This window comes from Eubalaena glacialis, chromosome 2, assembly GCF_028564815.1.
Source record: "Eubalaena glacialis isolate mEubGla1 chromosome 2, mEubGla1.1.hap2.+ XY, whole genome shotgun sequence".
Classification (NCBI taxonomy): Eukaryota; Metazoa; Chordata; class Mammalia; order Artiodactyla; family Balaenidae; genus Eubalaena; species Eubalaena glacialis.
Window position 1 is genome coordinate 7,233,816 of NC_083717.1, and position 24,745 is coordinate 7,258,560.

At 43.5% G+C, this 24,745-nt stretch overlaps 1 protein-coding gene across 2 annotated transcripts in view; it reads left to right on the top strand.

The window, feature by feature from the left end:
• The window catches only part of FAM171A1 (family with sequence similarity 171 member A1), a 128,961-nt gene that overhangs the window by 48,923 nt on the left and 55,293 nt on the right, over nucleotides 1-24,745 (top strand). For both annotated transcript variants that reach the window (XM_061181566.1, XM_061181568.1), the window contains exon 2: nucleotides 19,605-19,832. In XM_061181566.1, the coding sequence (XP_061037549.1) occupies nucleotides 19,605-19,832 (228 nt within the window). The remainder of the gene's footprint in view (nucleotides 1-19,604; nucleotides 19,833-24,745) is intronic.

Genomic DNA, 24,745 nt, shown 5'->3' on the forward strand with positions numbered 1-24,745 from the left:
TTAAAGTTGAAAAACTAGGGCAGCTATTTATGGAAATATTGATCAAAATAGGCTTTGTCGAGGTAATTTGTCTGAGCTGTTCCATATCTTTAAAAACTAACTTTCTGTTTTTAAAAACTAAATGTTAGCATATGTTTGTCTATTTATAAGACTTTCTCTTTATCCCGCTAGCATTTATTAACTTTCGCAATGAAGTAACAATTTTGCTTTCTGGCTAATTGCAATACCTGCCCTTCCTAAGAAAATCCTGTGTGTACTTGGATTGTATACTTGGACATGGAGTAGAATGTATTGCACTTGGATTGTATGCATAGCAACCACTGTTCTTAAAAGATTAAGGTGTGAATATGGACAGCATGAGAATGGCAAAAATGTTTAATTCTTTCTAATAATTAAAGGTAAAAGTCTTCATTGCCCCACCTTGCCTCCCTGTTCCTAAATAAGCACTAAATATTCAACTAGTTGGTTGACTGGAAAGGAAACGTCACAATGTTGGAAGAATATATTTACATTCTTGTGGTGGTCGATGTTATTGTTCTGGAGTCTTCCTCAAGTTCCTTCCTTTTTTAGGATAAAACCATAACTATTTAATCCTGTGTGTGGCCTGTTAGCTCAAGCTTTTTAAAACCCCGTAGATGTTTTGCGAAGGTCATGGGTTCAGTCCCCATATGGCCTATGTATATGGCATCTAACTGCACTAGGCAAGTGAGTAGGAAGTTGTAGGATTTGTGCTGATTCACAACTTCCTGAAAAACAAGTCAAAGTTTTTGCCCCATTGAGGATGGATGGGTGGTGTCATCCATATACACCTGGGTCAGCACATGGGAGCAGGAAATAAGATCACTCAGCAGAGACCATCTCAACAGTACACTGGATCCAAGCGTGTGTCTGCACCCACAAAATGTCACAACCCAAAGCCCTGGAAAGGATCACCAGGTCACGCCAGAATTACTGTGGAATGATGGAAAGCCTTGTTCTAGAAAGCTTGCCCTGGCAGAGGTGATCACCACGGTGGATGTTTGCTGAATTTAGTTCTGATAAGAAGGTAGATGTGACCTAATTGAGCAGAAGATTGGGAATCCGGAAGTAATTGCTGGTTCTCTGTGTGCAGATTGTTGTATTTAGGATGCAGTTTTGTGCTACTGTCCTCATTTCTATTTTCTGGGTCGTCCTTGAGAGTCTTCACCCCCAAATTGGATGATCATGACCATCAATTTCAAAAGGACATCTCATCTCCCGATATTGACGACAGGATGATTTAAACATTTTTTCCTTTGCACGATTCTAATGCTTGAATGTGACTTTTTCAAAGGAGAACCAAAAATATGTTAGCTGTCATAGCCTCGGTGAAAGACCTGAACTTAAATCCATAACTTAAAATCTTTTTGCATCAACTGATTCAGATAAATGTGCTTCTGAGTGTGAAGATGGGTGCGGGCCCTGGCAAGAAATGTCTGTACATTTCTTGCACACGAATGTGAAACCCATGATCATAATATGCGTGGACCGCTCGGGTGGGTCCTTTGCAGGTCACTGTTTAATGCTGTCAGACCGTGCCCTCATGAGATATTGAATCTCTTCCACTCAGAGCCTCTGCCCAGGTCTCTCTCCTCACCTGTGTTGAGAAGGGGGGTCAGTTCAAGTTCAGGTTTACTCTTCCTCCTATTTCTGTCCCCACCGTTATGCACCCCACATATGCACCAGCGAGCCTCTCTCTGTGGTCTTGGGACTGGACTTCACCAGGAATCCCCCCATTATTTCTTCTGCCAACAGTCTCTTTCTGCTGTGGTCCATTTTGCATAGTGTTAAAAAATTAATTGCTTCACTCCCCTGCTCAGAAAAATCTTCAGTCACCCTGCACTGTTGAGAGTCTGCAATTTCTCATTCACTGCCTAATACATGAGGTCCTTTACGGCTGTCACAGAGTCTGGCAGGTAACTTAGAGGTTCATCAGGTCTGATCTAAGTGCTCTATTGTGCCTGGCTGACAAACCCTTTTCTCCTCTTGCTGCTGAAGTATTTTCTGTGATATGGAACATACTGTTTATTCATGCATCCAAGACCTTTTAGAAAGTTCTTCGTCATCACAAGTGTAATCCTAACTAATTCTGCACCAATTCTCTGTTCATGGCTTATCCTCAGCCAGGAAAACCTTGAGTCATCCACTGTTTTTGAATATAAATGTATTATTATTCAGGTATGGGGAGGCCAACAGACCAGGAGCTGACTGCCCTTGAAGAGACACTTTGTTATACTCACAGTTCCCAAGAAGAAGGGGTACATCACTCCACAGGGGGGCACATGGGGAAGCACCAGGGACAGCTAGGAGGCAGAGGGACTGAGGGGAAAACATAGACAAGAGCCTTCATTGTGGTTTTCTCGGGAAGGAATGGGTGAAGCAGAGTAAGCAGGCCAGGCAGGGTTAGGATTGTCTAGCCTGAATGATTTCATAGGCTCTGGGGCATGGGAACTGTCTGGAGTTGTCTGATATCAGGCCCCGGGGAGATTAGAGCAGGTGGATAGTGACCTGGGGCTGGAATTTGAGCCCCATGAAGGAGGTTGGTGTGGTTGTGTGTTCTGGCTGAGTTAGTTTGCATCTGAAGGCAGCTCGCAGGTGGGCCCTCCAAGATAGTTCTTTGCTATCACTAGGAATCAACTAGCCTTAGGAATTGCAGTCCCATGAGAGTCAGCAAAGCCCCAAGATGTCAAAGCATCAAAGTACAGAATAAAAAGACATGGTTCGTACACCTGCCAACCCTGACTGTCCCATCTCAGGTACAAACCAGCTCTGTAACCTTGAATGAGAAACTCCAGCTCCTCATGGATGCAGTGGAGATGTAAAGGCTGTAGCACAGCCAAGAGCTCATTCTTTCTTCCTCGTGGAGGTGAAGCCTCCCACACTTCCCACTACTTTGCCCCCATCCCCAGGTTTGCAGAAGTTTCAGTCAGCGGCAGTCTCTCCCTCCCTGATAATGTGCAGGGAAAGTCATCAGCCATGGGCCGCCCTGGAACTTCACTTTAATCTCTTTCATATGTGGACTTCCCTGCCTACATTTGTATCCTGAACACCTTGGGCCAGTGGGGTGCCTTTGGGATGCAGTCATTGGCCCTGCCACTCTTAGGACTTTTGAGTTCTTGGCCTGAGCCAAATGACTATTCCCTGTGCACTCTGCACCTGTGACCCATCTGACGGGTGACATTTAATAACGCCTTTGTGAAGGCAGAGCTAAAAATAGCATCGACTTCCAAGTATAAGACAAAACATGGCAGACCTTCTGTATTACAACTTGGAAAAATTATCCAGCTTATGTTACAGAATTATTAACCGAGTCGGCCGTGAAGAGGAGCGTGGAACTCTTATTTTTCAAGGCAAGAGTGGAAAATAAAATCCCTTTATATTGACATTCATGCCAGTACACGAGCTATGAAAGTTAGAAGGCAAAATGTTAATCCATTTGGCACAAACGAAGAACCAGTTCTATAAACGTAAACAGTGTGGAAAATATTGTATGCTGATGATCACTGTGGAAAAACATCACAAGGACCAAGTACTCTGTTGTTCAGAAGAATCAGATTTTTTTCCCCCTCAGATGAAGCAAGAAAGTTATATTGTGTTGTGAAAGCTTTTAAATTTCTTAGAAAACCCCTATAAATTGGATTTTGTAAATATCGGTGTTAATTAGAACAGTATAAGGTTCATCCATTCTATATATAATAGTTGGCACTGCTAATTCCAACCTCCCACTCCATCCCTCTCCCTCCCCTCCCCCAGAACCACAAGTCTGATCTCTATGTCCATGAGTCTGTTTCTGTTTTGTAGATAGGTTCATTTGTGCCATATTTTAGATTCCACATATAAGTGATATCATACGGTATTTGTCTTTCTTTTTCTGACTTACTTCATGAGTATGATGATCTCTAGGTCCATCCATGTTGCTACAAATGGCATTATTTCGTTCTTTTCTATGGCTGAGTAGTATTCCAAGGTATATATGTACCACATCTTCTTTATCCAGTCATCTGTCAATGGACATTTAGGTTGTTTCCATGTTTTGGCTATTGTGAGCAGTGCTGCTATGAACATGGGATGCATGTATCTTCTTGAATTACAGTTTTGTCTGGGTATATTCCCAGGAGTGGGATTGCTGGATCATATGGTAATTCTATTTTTAGTTTTTTGAGGAACCTCCATACTGTTCTCCATAGTGGCTGCACCAATTTACATCCCCACCAACAGTGTAAGAGGGCTCCCTTTTCTCCACACTCTCCCCTGCATTTAAACAAACATCCTTGAAGAGAGAGTCCACAACCAGGGTAGTCAGTGCCTGGCTCACGAAGTGTGCAGAAATGCAAGAGCCCAGGGAGAATTCATGTTCGGCAGAGCCTAACAATGGCTTCTGCCACCCCTCCAGCTCCCTGTCACTCTGGGAATTGTCAGCGGTGGGTGTGAAGGAGAAAGGGAATCTTCCGTGAACCGTACTCAGCTGTGGTCAGCTCCTTGCATGAACCTTTTCAGGAGGGCTTTTATAAACTTCCTGAAGACCCTCGATGATCCTTGTTTCAGAGTCAAATGTTAGGAGAGAGGAAGCTCATTAAACCCTCACTGTGTGCTATGCTGCTTGCTAGTGCCTTACCCTTACTGTCTCACGATAGCTCTCTGAGATGGTTATGGGGGGGCATCACCCCCATTTTTTCCAGACAGGAAAACTCCAGTTAAGAGCGCGAAGCAGTAAGTGGAGAGATGAGACTCAAATCCATGTGGTCAGAGCCCCAAGCCCTGTGCTCTGAAAAACACAGTCTTCCCTTTTTTTTTTTTCTTCCATTGAGAGGCTTTTGGAGGAGGAAGGGGTGTGAGGGGTGGTTTTGAGATTTTGTTTCACCAGGTAAAGTCAGAGGAATACTGGCAAGGAGGCAAGATGAGGAATGACCTTGTGCCCACAGACGCCTTACAGACATCTTCCCCGTCCTCCTGCTACGAATCCTACAATGTTTTCAAGGCAGTTGGAACCCCTGTTTTATGGATGAAGAAATGGGGGCTCAAGGAGGCTGATGGACTTGACTGAGACCACACAGCTCCTAAGTGAGGAGCCTGGAAGCCGACCCCAGATAGGTTGGCTGTGAGCCATGCGTTCTGTACACATTCCCCGGTAGTCAGGGGTGTTCACATGGAAGATCCTAAAGTGCCCTAGATAATTAAGCTTCTTCTGAAACAGGAAAGAAAAAATTTTATGGGTATATAGCATTTTTAAAATATTTTATTTTACTTATTTTTTTAATTTTTAATTTTTATACAATTTTTAAAGGTTACTTTCCATTTACAGTTCCGAAATGAAAATTGTAATAGTAGGTTCACTGTAGCTTGTTAAATATCTCTTTCTTTGGAAAGATAACCACTGCTCTCACTACAGCTGCTTCAAGGACCTTTATCTTTCTCTCATGTACTTCAAGTACCAGCGAGCCTCACACACTTGGGCCATTCACAGCCTTCCAGCGAGCCTCTTCTGCTTGCCTTTTTTGCCCCTTTTTTAAATTCTAAAAGTACTTAATGTCAGCTTCCTCCCAGCCAGCTCCATTTAGCACCTTCTAACTGGTCTCTTCCTAGAGAGAGAAATGACTTGCTAAAAAAAAAATTTTTTTTTTTTATAGTGTGTTCTGCAATGTACTTTTTTTAAAAAATTATTTATTTTTTATTTATTTATTTTATTTATGGCTGTGTTGGGTCTTCGTTTCTGTGCGAGGGCTTTCTCTAGTTGTGGCAAGCGGGGGCCACTCTTCATCGCGGTGCGCGGGCCTCTCACTGTCGCGGCCTCTCTTGTTGCGGAGCACAGGCTCCAGACGCGCAGGCTCAGTAGTTGTGACTCAGGGGCCGAGCTGCTCCGCGGCATGTGGGATCTTCCCAGACCAGGGCTTGAACCCGTGTCCCCTGCATTGGCAGGCAGATTCTCAACCACTGCGCCACCAGGGAAGCCCCCCCAAAATTTTTTTTTAATAATAAACATCTAAAGTCTTCTTACTCAAAAGAAATGCCATGTAATTTTGCTCTTGACCAAGCCCTGGACAAACTATTAAAAATGTATATCTGTAAATATAAGGAGATCTGGAAAGACACACACACACACACACACACACACAGGCACGCAGAATTTTTCCTCCACCGGGTTCCCTTGGCAACCTATCCACAAGCATCTTCCAACACATCTTTAAAGCTTGGTTGAGGTGTGTATGTAAATTTTATAGACGTGCTTAATATTGCTCATTAACATCACGGTTTCTGGATTCTTCTAAATTCTCTTAAGGGAACTTTTGTGCCTCTGTGAAAAGTTTAAAATACCAACAAAACTGAAGTCATCTTCAAGTGGTTTCTATGGTAATTTCCTTACAAATACTTGTGGGTCCTCTTTCAACGAAGTATTGCATCATCATTATTCTCTTGTTTAATTGTGAAGGAGATTGTGCGAAGCTTAGAGAAACATTTACCGTATTTACATTTTCCTGTTATAGTTGTTACATACTTTCCCATATCTGAGCAAAATGAGGAAATTGTTAGGTTTATATATATGCATTGATTTTTCTGGAAAAGTTCTTTAAAGTTGGAACCACAACTTTTCTTTTTAGCTATGTTTAGCATCATTTTGGTGTCAATAACTGCTTCAATTCTAATTACTTTTGAAGAGTTAAAGCTTTCTTTTATTTTAAATTGGTTTGAATTTTCTTCAGAGAAGCTTCCCCCAAGACAAGGAATCATATTTTCATATAGTGCTTTGAAGTGAAATCTACATGATTCCTGCTGCCATTTTTAAAAAAGTGGGATTGTGTCAGTGGCATTTGCTGTCAGATAATTTTTTAGGTGAGATCATAGAAACACTGAAATTATTTTGCTTGGGAGCACTTGGTTATATACGTAAGTTGTACAGTTCAATCAGGTATATCCAGCAATGGTTTTCAGGTTATCCTGGGATGTTTAACCTAAATAACCCCTTGATTAGTTGCAAGAGTGTAATCACTTTATAGTTGCTTTTATAGCATAACCTGTATGTGGAACCAGCCTTATTTTGTACCAGGTGCAATAACAGAGAATGACTTCTGCCATTTAACTTATTGGTGAATAGATAAACTTAACAGCATCCTTATCCAAAAAGTTGTAGGAGGTTGTTGGCATTTGAGTATTGCATTTTCTATTTCCATTAGAGAGTGTTTCATGTGGGGAGAAGAAGGCATCCTGTCACTTGAAAAAAGCAGAAGGTCGATGTCATACATGTCATACATGTGTATATCATGTATCCTGTATGCATTTATCAGAGCTTCTTTAATTGCTGCACTTCTGTGATGAATGTTTATTGTGTATTTCGACATTCTTGGCAACTTGACGATGTTGGTTAGAAAGCGTTGTTAACAAGATCATCAGCGTGATCCTCATACATACATCTTATGGGAAGAGGGAGGAATCCACTGATTTATGGCCCCAGAGATCCTAGCAGCCCTGCCAAGACGGAAGTTCATGTTTGGGAGGGACAGACACAAGGGGTTGAGGTGAATGTTCGTGTGCAGAGCCTGCAGAGATAGTGATGGTGAATAAGCTCAAAGCACGTGCCCTGCGGAAGGCGGGCGGCCAGCAGGAGGGCGCCTGGGGACAGCACTCACTGGCTGCTCACACAGGGCTCTCGTCCGTGTTCCAAACTGAAGCTGTGACCATGAGTCACCACGGAGCCGTCTTTTCATGAAGTTCAGGTAGGAGTCAGTTGCCAGAAACTGGAGAACACAGAAAGGCACAAAATGAGATCCTGAGTTCCCAGGGCTGCCGCAGCAAACATATCTCATATGCTTTTTCAAGTGGGTAGAAATTCAAATGGAAGTACGGAGATCACAATCCTCCACTGAAAACTAAGGGACACTTTTACAAGGAAAGCCTCGTGTGGGTGGGAATTCTGTGTCAGATATTGTGACCGCAGCTTGATAGAGAGGTTTTAGGGCAGCGCTTAGTACAGTCAAGAGCAAAGGTGATTAAATAGAGAACAGGTGCTGAGGGGACCATCAGTGCGCTAGGAGGAACTAGTGCCAGCACATGTGTCCCCCGACACTTGCCTGCATTTGTCCCTTCTCTTCTTCGCAGAATACCAAACTGAATATTATTTTTAGGATGAAAATACACAAAAATTGCCAATGCTTTAGTGCAGCTAGAAACTGGGTATAAGGGAGTCCTAGGATGTACAAATTGTAGCAGATTTTTATTGAGCTATATTGTATATTTTATTATATATAATAATATATCAATATAAGAATATGTCATAATATTTATATAATATTCTGTAGTACACTATATGTTAATTTATATAATACAGAATATAACTAATGTTAATATATAATGCATGTGATATATTAATACCTAATATAATTATATAATTAATATATAATGTGATTATTAATATTGCTATATTGTTATCATATAATAATATATTTATATACTATATTAATATAATTTATTAACAACTAATGTATTAATAATACATTATATGTTAATACAGATTATATAATGCACAATATTATAGATGATAGCTAATATTATACAATCTATAATATTACAGATAGGTCTTTTTAGAAAACATAATTTGCTTGAAGGATATGATTCACTAATTTTAGGAAGAAAATAAAATTGAACAATATGTAAGATGCATATGCACTCTATGAGACCAGAGAAAATAAATTATAAGAAAACACTAGTGTAACAAAGTGCATTCTCCTTTCATCAGATTACAAAGCAAGATAAACCTTTCATGTTTCTAAAAGAAATAAAATAAGTGGGTAGAAAGCTGCCCCTTCACATGTTGGGCAACTCCAGATGTACCTGTAATTGCTGTATAAGGACTGGCAATTCCATGTATACAGATACTGTTAAATGTTAGCACCAAGTAATATAGGGCAGGATCTCTTAGAGCAAAGTTCTGGTAACATTTTAAAAGTAACCTCCCATTTAGAAAATGTTTTTAAATGAGCAAGTAATTTTTTTATATTTTGACTTAAGAGATTGAAATCCGTTGTGACTCCCCTGAATTTGGGTTAAATATAACTAACTACAGTGCTGGAGGCTGAGTCGAGTGACTTGCTTTTCTGCTGCTTTCCCTGGTGGTTGGCAGCCACAGGAGGTTCAGGCAGCTTGGGATAAAAGCCTTTGCTTGATCTGCTGGTGGAAATGGACTTTCTTTCCACGGAGCCTGATGGCCAACCCAGCAAACACTGGGTTCCCGGCGAGGTGGGTTGCTGTGGAAACCAACAGCTCTAAACACCAAAAGGAAAGAAAAAAATTAAAATCCCAGAATCAAGGCCAATTTGAGGGAATATAAAAAGGCATGAAAAATGGTCAGAGGGAGCCAAAAACTTCACAGAAAGAAACCAAAAAAAAAAAAAAAAAAAAAAAAAAGATGGAGCCCACAGGCTTCACTTTCCCTTCCATGATGAGCCAGAGTTTGTTCGAACAGATCTGAAACCAAGGCACGGAGGCTGTTCAGTCCGCCGGCGAGAGTGGTCCTCTCGGCTGTGTTCCCAGTGACAGCCACAGAGGGCGCTGTGATCCGGAGTAGTACCTGTTAGCAAGTGACTGTTAGAGAGATGGAGAATGTTGGTTTTGGAGTTTGCATGAGAAGTTATGAAATAACTGGCTTCTGTCATTTGTAGAAAAATAACTAAAGCCGTGAATTATTAGTTGAAGATGAAAGGGGAGAAGACAAGGCATGCTTGCTGCCTGGCCTCCCGGTGTCTGCAGGCAGTTCTGTGAAACTGCACCTGTGAAGGCTGCACTGCGATTCCCTCCTCTTGTCCCTGCCGTTATGTTTGCTCTAAATTGCTGTGTGGGTGCCTCCTCTCCAGCCAGCAGTCTGAAACAGACTTGTCGCATTGAGTTCTAAGTCTGTGGCAGATAGAAAGGAGATGGCGAGAAGATCATGCTGGACTGAAAGATACTGTTTAGTGCTCTACCCACCAAGCAGGTGCTCTTCGAAAAGGGACTGGTTCGTGCCTGCAGAGTCAGACTCTTCAACCCTGCCAAGAGCAAAGGAGTTCTGAATTCTAGTGGAGGTGGGACGCAAGAAGAGGTCTGAGCCACACACCCACGGGTCCACCCACCATGCTGCAGAATTGGAACCCCTGATGGGGACTGTGGTAGTCAGGGTTCTCCGGAGAAACAGAACCAATAAGATGCACGGACATTTAAGAAGAGGTTTATTCTAAGGAATTGGCTCCCATGATTATGGAGACAAGTCCCAAGGTTTACAGGGACAAGGTTTACAGCAAGCTGGATGCCCAGGAGAGCTGATGGTGTAAGTTCTAGTTCAAAGGCTGGCAGGCTTGAGATCCAGGAAGAGCCGAAATTTCAGCTCAAGTCTGAAAGCAGGAAAAAATCTGATGTTCCAGTTCAAAGGCTGGCAGGCAGGAGGAAGTCTCCCTTTACTCTGGGAAAGGTCAGCCTTTTTGTTCTCTTCAGGTCTTCAACTGATTGGACGAGCCCCACCCACATGAGGGAGGGTGAGCTGCTTTGCTCAGTTAAATGTTCATCTCCTCCAGAAACACCCTCACAGACACACTCAGGATAATGTTTGACCAAACATCTGGGCCCCCTTATGGCCCCGTGAGGTTGACATATACCATTAACCATCACAGATGCTGAGAAGGAAGGCCAGGGGGTGAGAGGAGAACCAGGTGGGTGCAGTTTCAAAGAGATGGTCCCCTGTCGTATAGAGTCATCCCAGGACAGCACAGAACCTGAGAGGTGCAACCCACCCCTACCCACTCCAGCTAGGGAGCTCACAAAACTCCTGTGAGCATGAGGTGCACGGCCATATGAGGAGACTGAGCCGGGACCACCTTACTGCTCTCCTGCCCTGAGACGGGGCCGCTCACACCGCTGCCCCCAACCAGACATCTCCTCCCTGCTCCCTTGGTCAGAAAAAGCACCTGCTTCTTTTTAATTATTTTTCTAATTTTATTGAAGTGTAGTTGATTTACAATGTTGTGTTAGTTTCCGGTGTACAACAAGGTGATTCAGTTATATATATATATTTTTTCAGATTCTTTTCCATTATAGTTTATTATAAGATATTAAACATAGTTCCCTGTGCTCTACAGTAGGACCTTGTTGTTAGCACCTGCTTTCTTCTAAATCAAAATCCAGCATGAGGGTGGAGCAGATTAGCAGAAGTTAGGTTAGCAAGGCCAAAATCCATTCCTCCATCTTAGCTACCAGGGCGGCTGGGAAAACAAGTCTCTGGCTTCTGCCTTAGACCAAACATGTCATGCAGGAACATACTGAAATCTTCCGAAAATGCTGGGCTGGCCATCAAAGTTCATCTTCCTGGGCCACCCGCCCTTCCAGTCTCAGCTTCAACTTTCTTCTCTTCCAAGAAGCATTCCCCATTGAATTCAATAAACCATGATCACGGCCAGTATTCATACCGTACATGCTTGTGTAGCCAATGGTACCCCTTTTTAAATTGTTAATATCACCCCTACATCACCTCTACTTCTCTAGGTACTTTCAGATCTTTTTTCTTTGTTAGTTTGTGTTTATGTTTGTAAACTCCAGACCCTCTTAGTCTCTTTTTTGCTCTATTTTTTCTCCTCTATCTTATCCAGCTTCATCCTTCTTGCTCTCTGGCACATGGATTGGTCTTACCTCTCCCCACCCCTACCCCCCCCAAAAAAACTGTAAACTCCTTAAAAACAGTAACCATATCTTTTTTTCTTCTCTTTTTCATCTTCCACAGTCCCTAGTATAATACCAAGCACATAGTAGCTGATCAATAAATATTTTCCAATTAAGTACAATTAATTAGTTATCTGGATTGATTAATGCTCCTCAAATGAATTTTGATAGTTTCTATTTAAAAAAATAATGAGGAAAAAAACCCCAATAATGACGGGGAGTTTCCTGGTGGTCCAGTAGTTAGGACTCAGCGCTTTCACTGCCGTGGCCCTGGGTTCAGTCCCTGGTGGGGGAACTAAGATCCCACAAGCCATGCGGCACAGCCAAAACAAAATAAATTAATTAATAGTAATAATAATAATAAAACAATAATGAGTAAGAAATCAATGGAACAACAACAAAAAACAGGTATATTTAGGTCATATACCAGATGATACCCAGAAATGCTTGTTAGTTTTAGTAATTCATTCAACATAGATATTGAGGGCCTATCTGCCAGAGACTATTCTATGTGCTTGGGATACATGCATAAAGAAGGGAAGAGAAACAGACAAAACAGCTGTCTCAAAGTTTATGTCCCAGAAGAGTCAGACGGTTAAAACACATATAAATTAGAAACATGTTAGAATCGATAAGTGTAATGCATAAAAGAAATGGCAGAGCATGATAATATCAGAAGTTCAGGGAGACGTTGGGATTGACATTTTAGAGAGGATGGTAAGAATTGTAAAAACGATTGTTTTTAAACAATCAGAGAAAATTGAATATTTGCTGGGTATGAGACAATATAAAGAGGTTGTTCTATAAACTGGGTCTGGTAATGGCATTTGGGGTATTTTTTTAAAAATCCTTATCTGTTGTAAACTGAGGTATTTATGGGGAAATAATGTGACCTAATGTTATGATGTCTGGGATTTGCTTCAAAATGTTTCAGCAAAAAAAAAAAAAAAATGAGGAGGGGAAGGAAAGAATGACGAAAGGAAGGAGGAAAGGGAAGGGAAGGGAAGGGGGGAGGGGAGGGGAGGGAGGGGAAGGGAAGGGGAGGGGAGCGGAGGGAAGGGAAAATCCGGTGCGGGGAGCACAGATGAGACAAGAATGGTAGAAAGTTGATATTTGAAGCTTATCAGTGCTGGGGGGATCCTCATACTGTTTTTTCTACTTTTATATGTGTCCTAACATTTCCATAATAAAAGTTTAAAAGAAATAACTAGTGGTCAGTCAAGGCCTCATTTAAGCAGAGGCTCAGGAGGTGAGGGCGGGAGCCCCGGGGAATGGGTTTGTGGGGGGGAGGTTGCCGAGGAAAGAAACAGCCCAAAGAGCCTGCCCCCTTGCAGCTCCTTGAATTGGGGGTGGGAGCCGTGTAGGAGCTGAGTCTGGGAGGTAATTTGGCTGTGGGGTGGAGAACGCATGGAGCCTGAAAGTCGCTGCAGGGGTCTCGAGTCAAGGTCAGATCCAGACGGGCTGCAGAATCACACTTGACGTGCTTTCCTTGGGAGTTTGTTGAGCTACCCAGATACCCTGGATCTCTTTCCTCGGACTCTGAGGTGAGCGTTTGTAATGCATCATCAGTGCCGTCTGGTAGAAGTTTCTGTGTTGGTGGAAGTGTTCTCTCTTTGCTGTCCAGTATGGGAGCCACTGGTCACACATGGCTCTTGAGGACTTGAAATGTGCCTGGTGTATCCAAGGAGCTCAGTTTCTAATTTAATTTCATTTTAATGAATTTAAACTTAAATTGATACACCCCCCTGTGGCTGGTGGCTCCCACACTGCAGTCTTAGGAGATGGTTAGCTGTTCTCTGGGATTTCCCTCCACGTTGGTCCTAACTCCATTTAAGCCACGAGATCATTCTCACCTCCAGGTGTTTGTAGCCCCGCCTGCGCCCCCTTGCCTGGCGGGTTCCTGTGCATCCTTCAGGCCTGAGCTTACGTGACACCTCCTTGAAAGGCCTTTGTGGTTGAAATTCGGCTCTCCTCCATCCTGCTGTCCTGTGGTACCCAGCTTTCCTTGGAGGCATTTTTCCCAGTTTGTAATTATACTTGGTCTTTATTTATTTAATGTCTAAAGCCAAGAGCTCCTCAGAGTTGGGAGTCCATTCACCGCTGTCTACCCACATTGTTGGTGTGCAATAAAAACGGACCAAGATGGAAACAGAGAGGGAGAAGTCTCAGTGTATACAGTGCTGAGGACCCAGGTGAGGGGCCTCTAACACGGTGTGGAGAGTGGTTGGTGAGTTGGGAGCAGTTTCTCGAATAAACCTTAACTAGGACTTTTAAAGGATGAACAGGCATTAGCAACAGGAAAGCAAAGTTGGACAACGGCATTTCCTACACAGATGAGAAGCAACAGCACGAAGGAAAGTAGGAAACGTAGGCGACAGTGTCTGGGGCCTGTGCTATGTGGGGACCAGGTGAGCCAGATTGTGGAGGACCTTGGGTGCCTTAAAATGGATCGTATAGGTCAGGGGTGGGCAGATTTTTCTTTAAAGGGCCGAAAGTAAATAGTTCAGGCTCTGCAGGCCTTAGGTCTCTGTCAAAACTTCTAAACTCCACCATCGAAATGCAAAAACCACCTTGGACAATATGTAAATCACTGGGCGTGGCTGTGTTCCAATAAAACTATTTTATGCACACAAATTCAAGTTCCAGGTAATTTTCATTTCACTATTATTCTTTTGAATTTGTTTTCCCCCCAATCATTTAAAAGTGGAAAAACCATTCTTGGCTGATGGACCACACAAAACAGGCAGCTGGCCACACCTGGCCCTCGGCCACGTTTGGTGGGGAGCACAGTCGGGTTGGAAGGGGGACAGAAAGTGGTGAGATCAGTATTTCACGTGGCTCCCTGAAATACTGGCTTCAGTGGGAGCTCAGGGATCAGGTCTTAAGGCAGTGGCAATTTCTGTGAAGAGGCTGAACAGCAGTCTGGGTGATAGATTTCCACGGCCTGAGATAGGGCAGTGTTAACAAGGGATGGGAAAGAAAGGCCGGCTTTGAGATCTATATTCCGGAGTCAGAATCAGCAGAACTTGGTGATGGATGTTCAGGGTAGAGGGTAAAAGGATAATGTCCCAGCTTCAAATTAGTGATCAGGTGCCCCATCTCAGCAGGACACATCAGCTGTCATGACCAACAAAGAAACATAGTGCATCTTATTTTTCTTTTAATTGAAGTATAGTTGATTTACAAGGTTGTGTTAATTTCTGCTGTACAGCAAAGTGATTCAGTCATATATATATATATATATATATATATATATATATATATATACACACATATATATTCTTCTTCATATTCTTTTCCATTATGGTTTATTACAGGATATTGAATATAGTTCCCTGTGTTATACAGTGGGGCCTTGTTGCTTATCTATTTTGTATATAGTAGTTTGTATCTGCTAATCCCTAATTTATTAATTTATTATTAAACTCCTAATTTATCCTCCCCCCCCCCAACCTTCCCCTTTGGCAACCACAAGTCTGTTCTCTATGTCTGTGAGTCTGTTTCTGTTTTGTAGATAACTTCATCTGTGCCATATTTTGGATTCCACATGTAAGTGATATCATATGGTATCTGTCTTTCTTTTTTTGACTTACTTCACTGAGTATGATAATCTCTAGGTCCATCCATGTTGCTGCAAATGGCATTATTTCATTCTTTTTTTATGGCTGAGGAATATTGCATTGTATATATGTACCACATCTTCTTTATCCATTCATCTGTCGAGGGACACTTAGGTTGCTTCAAAGTCTTGGTTATTGTGAATAGTGCTGCTATGAGCATTAGGGTGCGTGTATCTTTTCGAATTAGAGTTTTCTCCGGATATACGCCCAGGAGTGGATCTTAATGCATATTTAGGTCTGTGGCCATGTATAGGGGCTTCCTTTTATCTGCAAGATGAGATTAATAAATAGTTAATAATGCTCCACCTTGTCATAAGATCACTCCCCTGGTTGTCATTTAGTGGGAATGATTTTATTTGCTGTTGAATGGATAATATAAGTATTTCTATAAAAATGATACCCCAGTGAGACATTTCTGTGACTTCCACTCAATTTTGCTGTGAACCTAAAACTGCTCTAAAAGATAAAGTCCATTTCTAAAAAAATGAACTAGATATAGAACCACTGAACAAGAGGACTGTTCATGCTGTACTGTCATATGAATAAAGCAAATTGCAAAAGTTTTAAAAATATGATACCCCAGTGGTCTGTAATAATTTCTTAACTATAGTGACATGTTTTCACATCCTAGCACACCAAAAGAAGTAGCTACATAATCTCTCCCAAGGACTACAATTGCAGAACATAAACTAGGCTTCCCGTTTTAGAAACAATTCAAGTGGTAGAATCTAGGACGTTGATTATAGGAGAACTCCTTTCTTGTGTTTATTCACAAATCCTTTAGCTTTTTCCAAATCTCAGCTGCTTTTGCCTTCTCAGCAAACAGTTAAGAGAAAGCAGAAACCTTGTAATCCCAGTTGTTAGTAAATGTTGCATTGCCATAAGATTACGTAGATCATCACTGCAACGCTACAGAGCCACCTTCCCACTTGCCCTGTTTGAGAGGATTTCTGCTATGCGCATGTTAATTCATTTATAACTTCCCATACCACCTGGGGACAAGGAAGACCCCAGTTCAGTAAGAAAACAAATGTGTGTTTGTACATACTGCAAACCTGCATTAAGATAACAATGATAAGATTGGAAGGAATCAACTAAATATGTTTTGTAATGCCATATCCTTGATTTTCTTGATGTTGATTTTATCCCTCTTTTGGCAGTTTTCTCCTCCTGTAGTATGAAGTAACCAGGTTCAATTTCTGTAGCACTTTTTTTCTCTACAGGGTTTTTGGGTTTTTTTTTTTTCTTTCCACAAATGGTTTCATCAATTGGCTTTTTTATTTTTAAGGCATTTTATTTATTTACTTATTTATTGTTGGCTGTGTTGGGTCTTCGTTGTTCCGCGCAGGCTTTCTCTAGCTGCGGCGAGCGGGGGCTACTCTTTGCTGCTGTGCGCGGGCTTCTCACTGCAGTGGCTTCTCTTGGTGCGGAGCACGGGCTCTAGGCATGCATGTAGTTGTGGCACGTGGGCTCAGTAGTTGTGGCTCGCGGGCTCTAGAGCGCAGGCTCAGTAGTTGTGGCGCACAGGCTTAGTTGCTCCGCGGCACGTGGGATCTTCCTGGACCAGGGCTCGAACCCGTGTCCCCTGCATTGGCAGGCAGATTCTTAACCACTGCGCCACGAGGGAAGCCCCTCTACAAGGTTTTGAGAGATTTATTTGGTGCAGACCTTATATAGCACCAAGGTCTAGGATTCTTTAGGGGTTCCTCATGGTCATCTAGTCAAGAAATGGATTAAGTAAGTGATACTGACCGAGCCCTTGGACTCTTTAATAGTAGAAATTGAGAAGAGGCCAGCCGAAAAATTCAGGCAAGGTTTTAATGGGGAGGCTGCAGCATGAGGGAGCAGAAACAAGTAATAGGTGCCCTTGCTCGCTCCCCGAGGAGGAGCGAACTGGTTCCTTAAATGGGATAACAACAGGGGCAGGTCTCTGGGCCGGGCAGGACACGTCGCTTCGGTTGTCCGCCCACCCCCTTGCTGGTGCTGTGTGCGGGGACCATGCACAGGACCCTGCTTTTGCTCCCGGCCCCTAAGAAGTGGCGGTTGGTTTGTGACCTTTTGAATCTTATTGTTCATAATTGCCCCAACTGTGCATGCGTGCAGTTACTTTTTATTCCTTTATAGTTTCTTTCTATTCTGTTGCTCAAGGAGACGTTTGTCCAGGTACAGTCATTCTGCTAAAGGGTCCCGGCTCCCAGCCTATCTCATCGGTATATGAAAAAAGGGTAAGAAAATGATCAACTAAGTGAAATTTGCAGTATTGAAAAGGTTGCTTTCGCATCATAAGATCACCAGCAAGTTACCAAGGTGGAAGTTCTCGAACCAAAAGAAGTTCTAATCAATGTAGTGGCCCCAGTTGGGGAAGAGCTTGGGATATTGAGTTATTAGCCCCCGAGAAGGATGTCCCATCCCTTCACTTAGTTTCATACCCTTTTCCCCTCCAGCTCTCCTCCCTGTGCCCTGTCCTGGGACCCTCGGACACTGTGACCGAATGCTTTCAAGCATAGTGACTGGAATAACGTAATGGCACTAGCTTGTGTTTGTAATTATACTGAGATATATGTCGTTATCATCCCCCATTTATAGATGAGGAGACCGAGACCTGGAAACCATAAGTAACTTGCCCAAGGCCATGTGGCTAGAGCTTGGTAGAGCCGAGGGTCAAACCTAGAGTGTGAATTGCCTAGAACTCTAGAGATGCATACTGGGCAGTTCCCATGGGGCTAGCTTGGACGCCTCCTCCCCTCACTCTCAGGCTGCCCTCAGCCAGCCTTGACCTCCCCAATGGTCTCTCCACTGAGCCAGCAGTTCTCCAGTGGTTCTTTAAACGTGAGCCTCCCTGCTCACTGGTTCCTTGTCCCACATCCCTCTCCCAAATCACCAGTAAGGCTTTCAGAACTGAGGCAGCTCACAATGTATGGCAAGTAGTGCCTCTAAGTGGCTAGTGAACTTAGGTCACTGGCTACCATTTACTCCCTTCCTACCTTAGCAAAAGGGGTTTCTTGGAGCAGAATACACTGATCGTTCTAGAATATATCTGGAATCAGCATCCTTTCACTGATGTCCACCATGGTCCACCGCCTTCTCTTGCTGGGTTATTACAGAAATCTCTTAACTAGATGCTCAGTCTCCAGTCTTGCCAATCCCCGAGTCCATCCTTCATCCAAAACCAGGTGTTTCTACGCATAAATTTGATTTCCAGCAAGTTACCAAGGTGGAAGAGCGATAAAGATAAAGAACGATAAAGGATAAAGAACGATCCTTTTAGGTCACCGTTAGGGTAAAGAACGATCCTTTTAGGTCACTTATAAAGCCATATCTGATCTGGCCCCTGTTGGCCTCTCGAGCCTTGTCTTTCCCTGGGCTTTGTACCCCTCACGCTCCCCCTCCAGCTTTCAGAACCTATTTCCTATTTCCGTTTCTCCAGGAAGCAGGGCTTTCTCTTGCCTCTGGGCCTTTGCATGTGCTGTTCTGTAAGTGCCCCCTTGGTGCCTCCACTAGATGCCCCCCGGGCATAGCACTTACCTGTCTACTCCCTTCCCTTCACCACTGTAGTTGTGCACAGTTGCTCATGATTCTAGGTGTGGGGTAACAGTTCAATATACATCTCTTGCATGAATAAATGAAAATTATCCATTCCAGTGTAATTTTTACCGTTCATTTGGAGCTGTCCATTTCCCACATCCGTTTTCTGGTTTTGCCAATACTACTAACTCAACTTCAGCCATCTTTTCAAATGTTTACTTTTATTTTTTTCTTCTTCTGACCTTCTGCACTGTTTGGGTCCTCCCTTTTAAAGGTATTTTTGACTACTTTTCAGTAACGTCATCATGATTACTAGCACAGCAGCCCTGAGCTGTACACATCCGTGTTCACCAGGACCACTGAAGAATTTTGCTGCAAATCTTAGCACCTGCAGGGTCTTTCTGTAGCAGCCCGAGCCTTGCTTAGGCTGTGTTTGCCAGCAGCACTGGGCAGGATAAAAGAGCATTGTGTTTATTTAAAGGGATAGAAATTTTCTCTCAATTATTTGTTGGTGTGAGCCGGGAGGAGCCAGGGGGAAAGCAGTTTGTTATGGGCAGTGGTTTTGAGGAAGGTAAGAAATCATGTAAAGTAAAAAAAAGGACCTCCAAGAAGAGAACATTCCCGGTTAAAATGATTTATATTTTGGATGTAGATCGAGATTTTCTTAGCATATCCCACTTTCTACTACCTATCGCGGTTATAGCAGAATCACTGTTGGAGTTGCCCAATTAATAGCCACTGTTCTTTGTTGCTCTGTCCTTCTTCCAGAGGTCACCCTGAAGGTCCACATCAGTGACGCCAGCACCCATCAGCCTGTCCCCGATGCCCTCATTGAGATTTTCACCAACCACGTCTCCATCGCCTCTGGCACCTCGGGGACAGATGGCGTCGCCTTCCTCAAATTCCAGTATAAGCTGGGCAGTCAGCTGATTGTCACCGCCACAAAGCATGCCTACGTGCCAAACTCTGCCCCGTGGAAGCCAATCCGGTTACCCGGTAAGGTGGTCTTAACCTTTCTCTAAAACAGGGCTTATAGTCAGGCTAGGGATGGAGTCAGACATAGAAACAATTTTGTAAGTGTTAAGGGTTAAGTCAGACAATCAGGAAGATACTTGTTCATTCTCTGCCTTAGCTTTTGGGGCCCCTTATGTGTAGGAAAGGTGGGATCCCGGTGTGAAGCTGGTTGTACGTTACTATCCATTTAATGGAACTCACTTCCCCAGCGTTCCGCTCTGTACCTTACTGATCGTAACCAGCCGATGGGATTGGGGCAGTGCTCTGAAATGGGGCTTTCTTGTCTTGCTTCAGGGTCTGAGCAAGGCTGGCCAAAAGGTGGGGAATGATGGCGAGACTGTCTTTCTCTTTCCCACCTTCTCACCTGCTCAGGAAGAACACTGCCATGTGTTTCTTTCCCTCTCAACAATCTACCCCACTTCTGGCGTGTCTGATCACCAAACATGTGGGTGTTTTTCCACACATCCAGAAATTTGCGGATTCTGTGACACCAGCTGGGTACTTACTAGATTACCAGTTTATTACAAAGGCTATTAAAGGAACAGCTGGATGGAAGAGACACGTAGGGCATGGTCTGTGGGAAGGGGTGTGGAGCTTCCATCCCCTCCAGGTGTACCACCCTCCCAGCACCTCCAAGTGTTCACCAACCAAGAGGCTCACCAAACCCCATCCTTTTGGTTTTTTATGGAAACTTCATTATGTAGGCATGACTGATTAAATCATTGGCCATTAGTGATTTATTCAACCTCCAGCCCTCTCTCCTTTCCTCCCTGGAGCTCAGTGGGGGTGAGATCGAAAGTTCCAACCCTCTAATCACATGGTTGTTTCCCCTGGCAACCAGCCCCCATCCTTGGGTTATCTAGGGGCCTTCCAAAAATTACTATATTAACTGAAACTCCCATGGTAAGTGGCTTGTTATAAATAACAAAAGATACCTTTATTGCCCTTATCACTTAGGAAATTCCAAGGGTTTTAGGAGCTGTGAGGCAGGAAGGAGACCAAGACCAAATATATATTACTTATTATAAATCACAATAGCACATTACCATTCACCACTGCAAAGCAACCGGTCTACCACAAGGGGCTGGGATGGTCCCTGACGTGGGTTCAGCTGGGGATGGAGTAGGTGGGAAACAGTAGACAGTGCCGCTTCAGTCCCCTCACTTCCGGCTGCATCAAGTGCCTGGACCACATTACCTGCCGGCACTATTGCTCTGAGGCTAGCAGGGGTGGGGGGATGGGAGGAGCAAGGGCTTTGGACCTGGGTTCTGGTTCCCAGTCTGTGCTTGAGCCCCTCCAGCTTTGATGCCAGTCTCTGCAAAAGGGAGCTGATACCACCTTGTAGAGTGATTCTGAGTAAAAAATAGTTAATGTAGGTGCACTAGCTTACAGCACCTACAACATAGTCGGGGCTTGATAAACGTGTAGCATCTAACACAGTGCCTGGCAAAATGCCAATGTTAGTGCTCACCTGTGTGCCACTGGACACGCCCCATCAGGGTCCCTGCTGCCTCTGGGGCACATGGGAGCTAAGCGTGACTGTGCCCGTCTTTTCCAGCCCCAGCATCTACCCTCAGCCACAAAATTCTCTTTAAGTTCAATTTACACTTATTGAGTAGCTACTGTGTGCCAGGCACTACCCTGGCCACTGAGGATACAGATCTAAAGCGCAGAACTCGCCCCTAGGGACTTCATCGTTTAGTTATGAAGTCAGCCACAGAACCCGATTCCTCCTGATGGGATCAATGCTCTGATAGATTTAGGTGCCTATGGGGATGCTGGGGACCAGTTCACCGGCCTAGGTGAGCGAATGAAGGAAGGCTTCCTGGAGAGGCTGAGAGGGGAGCTGAGTCTTGAGGATGAATAGATATTAGCATCAGAACGTGCTTGTAAAAAGATCCAGATTCCAGGACTCAACCATTCAGACTGGGCAGATTGACCCAGGAATCTGCATTTTCAAAAGCAACTCCTACCCCCCACCCGGGTATTTATGGATAAAAATGTTCACTATAGTTTGGGACCACTGCTTTGAGAGCTATGGAAAGTGGATTTGAAATAGTTACAAGTGAGGAAATCCTTCAGGAAAATGTTAGAGAAAAGGAGATAAACCTGAGAAATATTTAGCAGGCAAAATCCAGAAAGCCTTGGAGAATGGGTGGGAGAGATGTGAGGGAAGGGACGAATTAGACTAAATGTAAGTTGAGTCTCGGGCTTCTGGCTGGTGACGGAGTGGATGGAATGACAGACGGGCGGTGGGCTTGGGAGACCTGCCACCTTGTGGTTCCCTCAAGTTGACTTGATTGATTAATGCCGTCGGCTGAAAGAAGCCCTCTTCCTCCCTCCCGTGTGCACCCCTCTCTCCAGGCTTGGGACTCAGGCAAAGGTGGGTGGAAGTGGGAGTGGAGGTGGGGAGATGGGGAGAAAGGGATGCGTGTCGGGATTGTAGTTGGTGATGAATTTAGCATAGATTGGATTGGAGCTGCTTCTGGGACGCCAAGTGTGTTCGGGCTTTAGTTTGAAAAGAGTTTGGGGCTTAAGAGGTTTGGAGGTGGAGGTGGAGTTTGGGGTCATCAGCAGCTTTTAAGGGAGACTCAGAACAATGATCTCACCCAGAGAGTGGAGGGGAGTGGGCCTGGGGCAGAACCCTGGGAAGGCCAACACGATAAGAAAAGTGGTCCTTGTTAGGTTCTTGCTAAAGACAATGTTTGACCTCCCCCATTTTTCACACTGAGAAATCACTGGAAACAGCCCTGGGGGAAGTCTAAACGGTATCCAGACACCTCAACTCCACCTTTGCTGGGGGGGGGCAGCAGCACAAAATACCACTGATTCTCACCATCACAGGAGTTACGTTCTGCAGAGTCACCGTGAACACTGAGTTGGTGAATCCTGAGCCGTTGCTCCCGGGGGAAATGCAGGGTTAGGTTCCTGAGAGCCTCTGGTCACGTTTTCATCCACTGATCAGTACATCTCCTTGTTTGATGTGTGTTTCTGTTGCAAGATACCTGACTCTATATATATTGTTGGTTCATTAACCTTGAACTCATGGCCGACAGCACCGTAACTCATGGCTAAGGGAAGCTTGTCTAACGTGTAATAAGGCACATCCCAGCCTCCTGCAGTTAGAAACACTGGACAGCACTTTGGGCCAGCACTCAGGGGCTGTTTGAAGCAGGGAAATCACCAACAAAAAGCACAAGAATGCAAAAACTTGGCACTAAATTGATTGCAGAAAGGATGCTTATGGTGTGAGAGCTGAAACGAGAAGGCAGACCGTCCGTCGCCTTGGTCGACCTCAGCTGGGAGGAGACTCAGACTTTTGGCCCCTCTGTACGTGCACATAGAAAGCATCGCAAATATTGACTTGGGGTTATAAATAACCTTTAGCAAGTAGGCACATTTGCAAATACTGAACCCACAAATAAGGACGGACTGTACCTTAATTACATTTGTTTTGACTTTGTTAACATGATCATTTGAGAAAAAGGCTACTATTTTCATAATATCCATTCTTCTTAAATGAGTAAATAATGGTAAAAAAATGTAGTTTAATTCAAAGAGTTTTGGACTAGGCTTGAAGATGCCTGGGTTCTAGGCCTGCCCGCCCCCAGCTCTGCCCACACATGGGGGCCCATCACAGCTTTCTGAGCCCAAATCTCTAGTTTCTAAAACTAAATCAATTAGACCGAATAATTTTCAAGGACCCTCCCATGTCTTTCTTTTTCTCTGCTTGCCTTGTCAACATAACAAGATCCTCTTAACTAGAATCTAACAGAAGACGTGAGCAAAATTTAGACTGGTCTGCTGTGAAAAGCAGAGTATACTATTGTTTTCATGCATATTTTTGAAGGTGCACTTTTGGTATTCCAGGTAATTGAGTGAGGAGGAGAGAAGAATTGGGAGCCTCTTCTAAAATATTTTTAAAATTTGAAACTACAAAATAATTTCTTTACTACATGTCCACACGTGGTTTTGTTTGCATACGCGTTCTTATGAGATTTGGGAATAGATTTCTTTTCTCATCCTTGACAGTAGTTCCTGGAGGATGTGGGGTTTTTTTCCCTTGCATGGAAGGGGGTACATATTGAGCAACAGGGAACCACAGCAAAAGGAGAGTACCCTTTACCTTTGGCAGCAGGTAGGAACAAATTTAGCTATATGAAGTGTCATCCATCCACTAAAGACTGTGATTCCACATCTTAATTATTTCCACCTCTATAGCTCAGGCCTTTTGCAACAGTTCAGGGCTACTGCAGTGGCCTCTGGCCAGCTCAGTCTGACCCCTTCAAAACGCCCTTTACATTACTGACCATTAGTGTCTTAAAATGTATTTTAAATATTTATTTATATTATTTGTATAATATAATAGTTTTACATATTTATATATTAGATATATGTATTTATATATGGATGCATATTTATACATCTATATATATATACAGGCAGACCTCATCTTATTGCACTTCACTTTATTGCACTTTGCAGATATTGCATTTCTTGCAAATTGGAGGTTTGTGGCAATTCTACATTGAGCAAGTCCGTCGGCACCATTTTCCCGAGAGCATTTGCTCCTTTAGTGTTTGTGTCACATTTTGGTAATTCTCCCAGTATTTCAAGCTTTTTCATTATTATATTTGTTATGGTGATCTGTGATTTTCGTGTTACTATTGCAAAAAGATTACAACTCACTGAAGGCTCAGATGATGGTTAGCACTTTTTAGCAATAAAGTAGTTCTAAATTAAGGTATATCTGTTGTTTTTTAGACATGATGCTATTGCACACTTAATAGACTACAGTATAATATAAACACGACGTCTGTATGCATTGGGAAACCAGCACATTGACGTGCCTTCCTTTATTGCGATATCCGCTTTATTGGGGTGGTCTGGACATG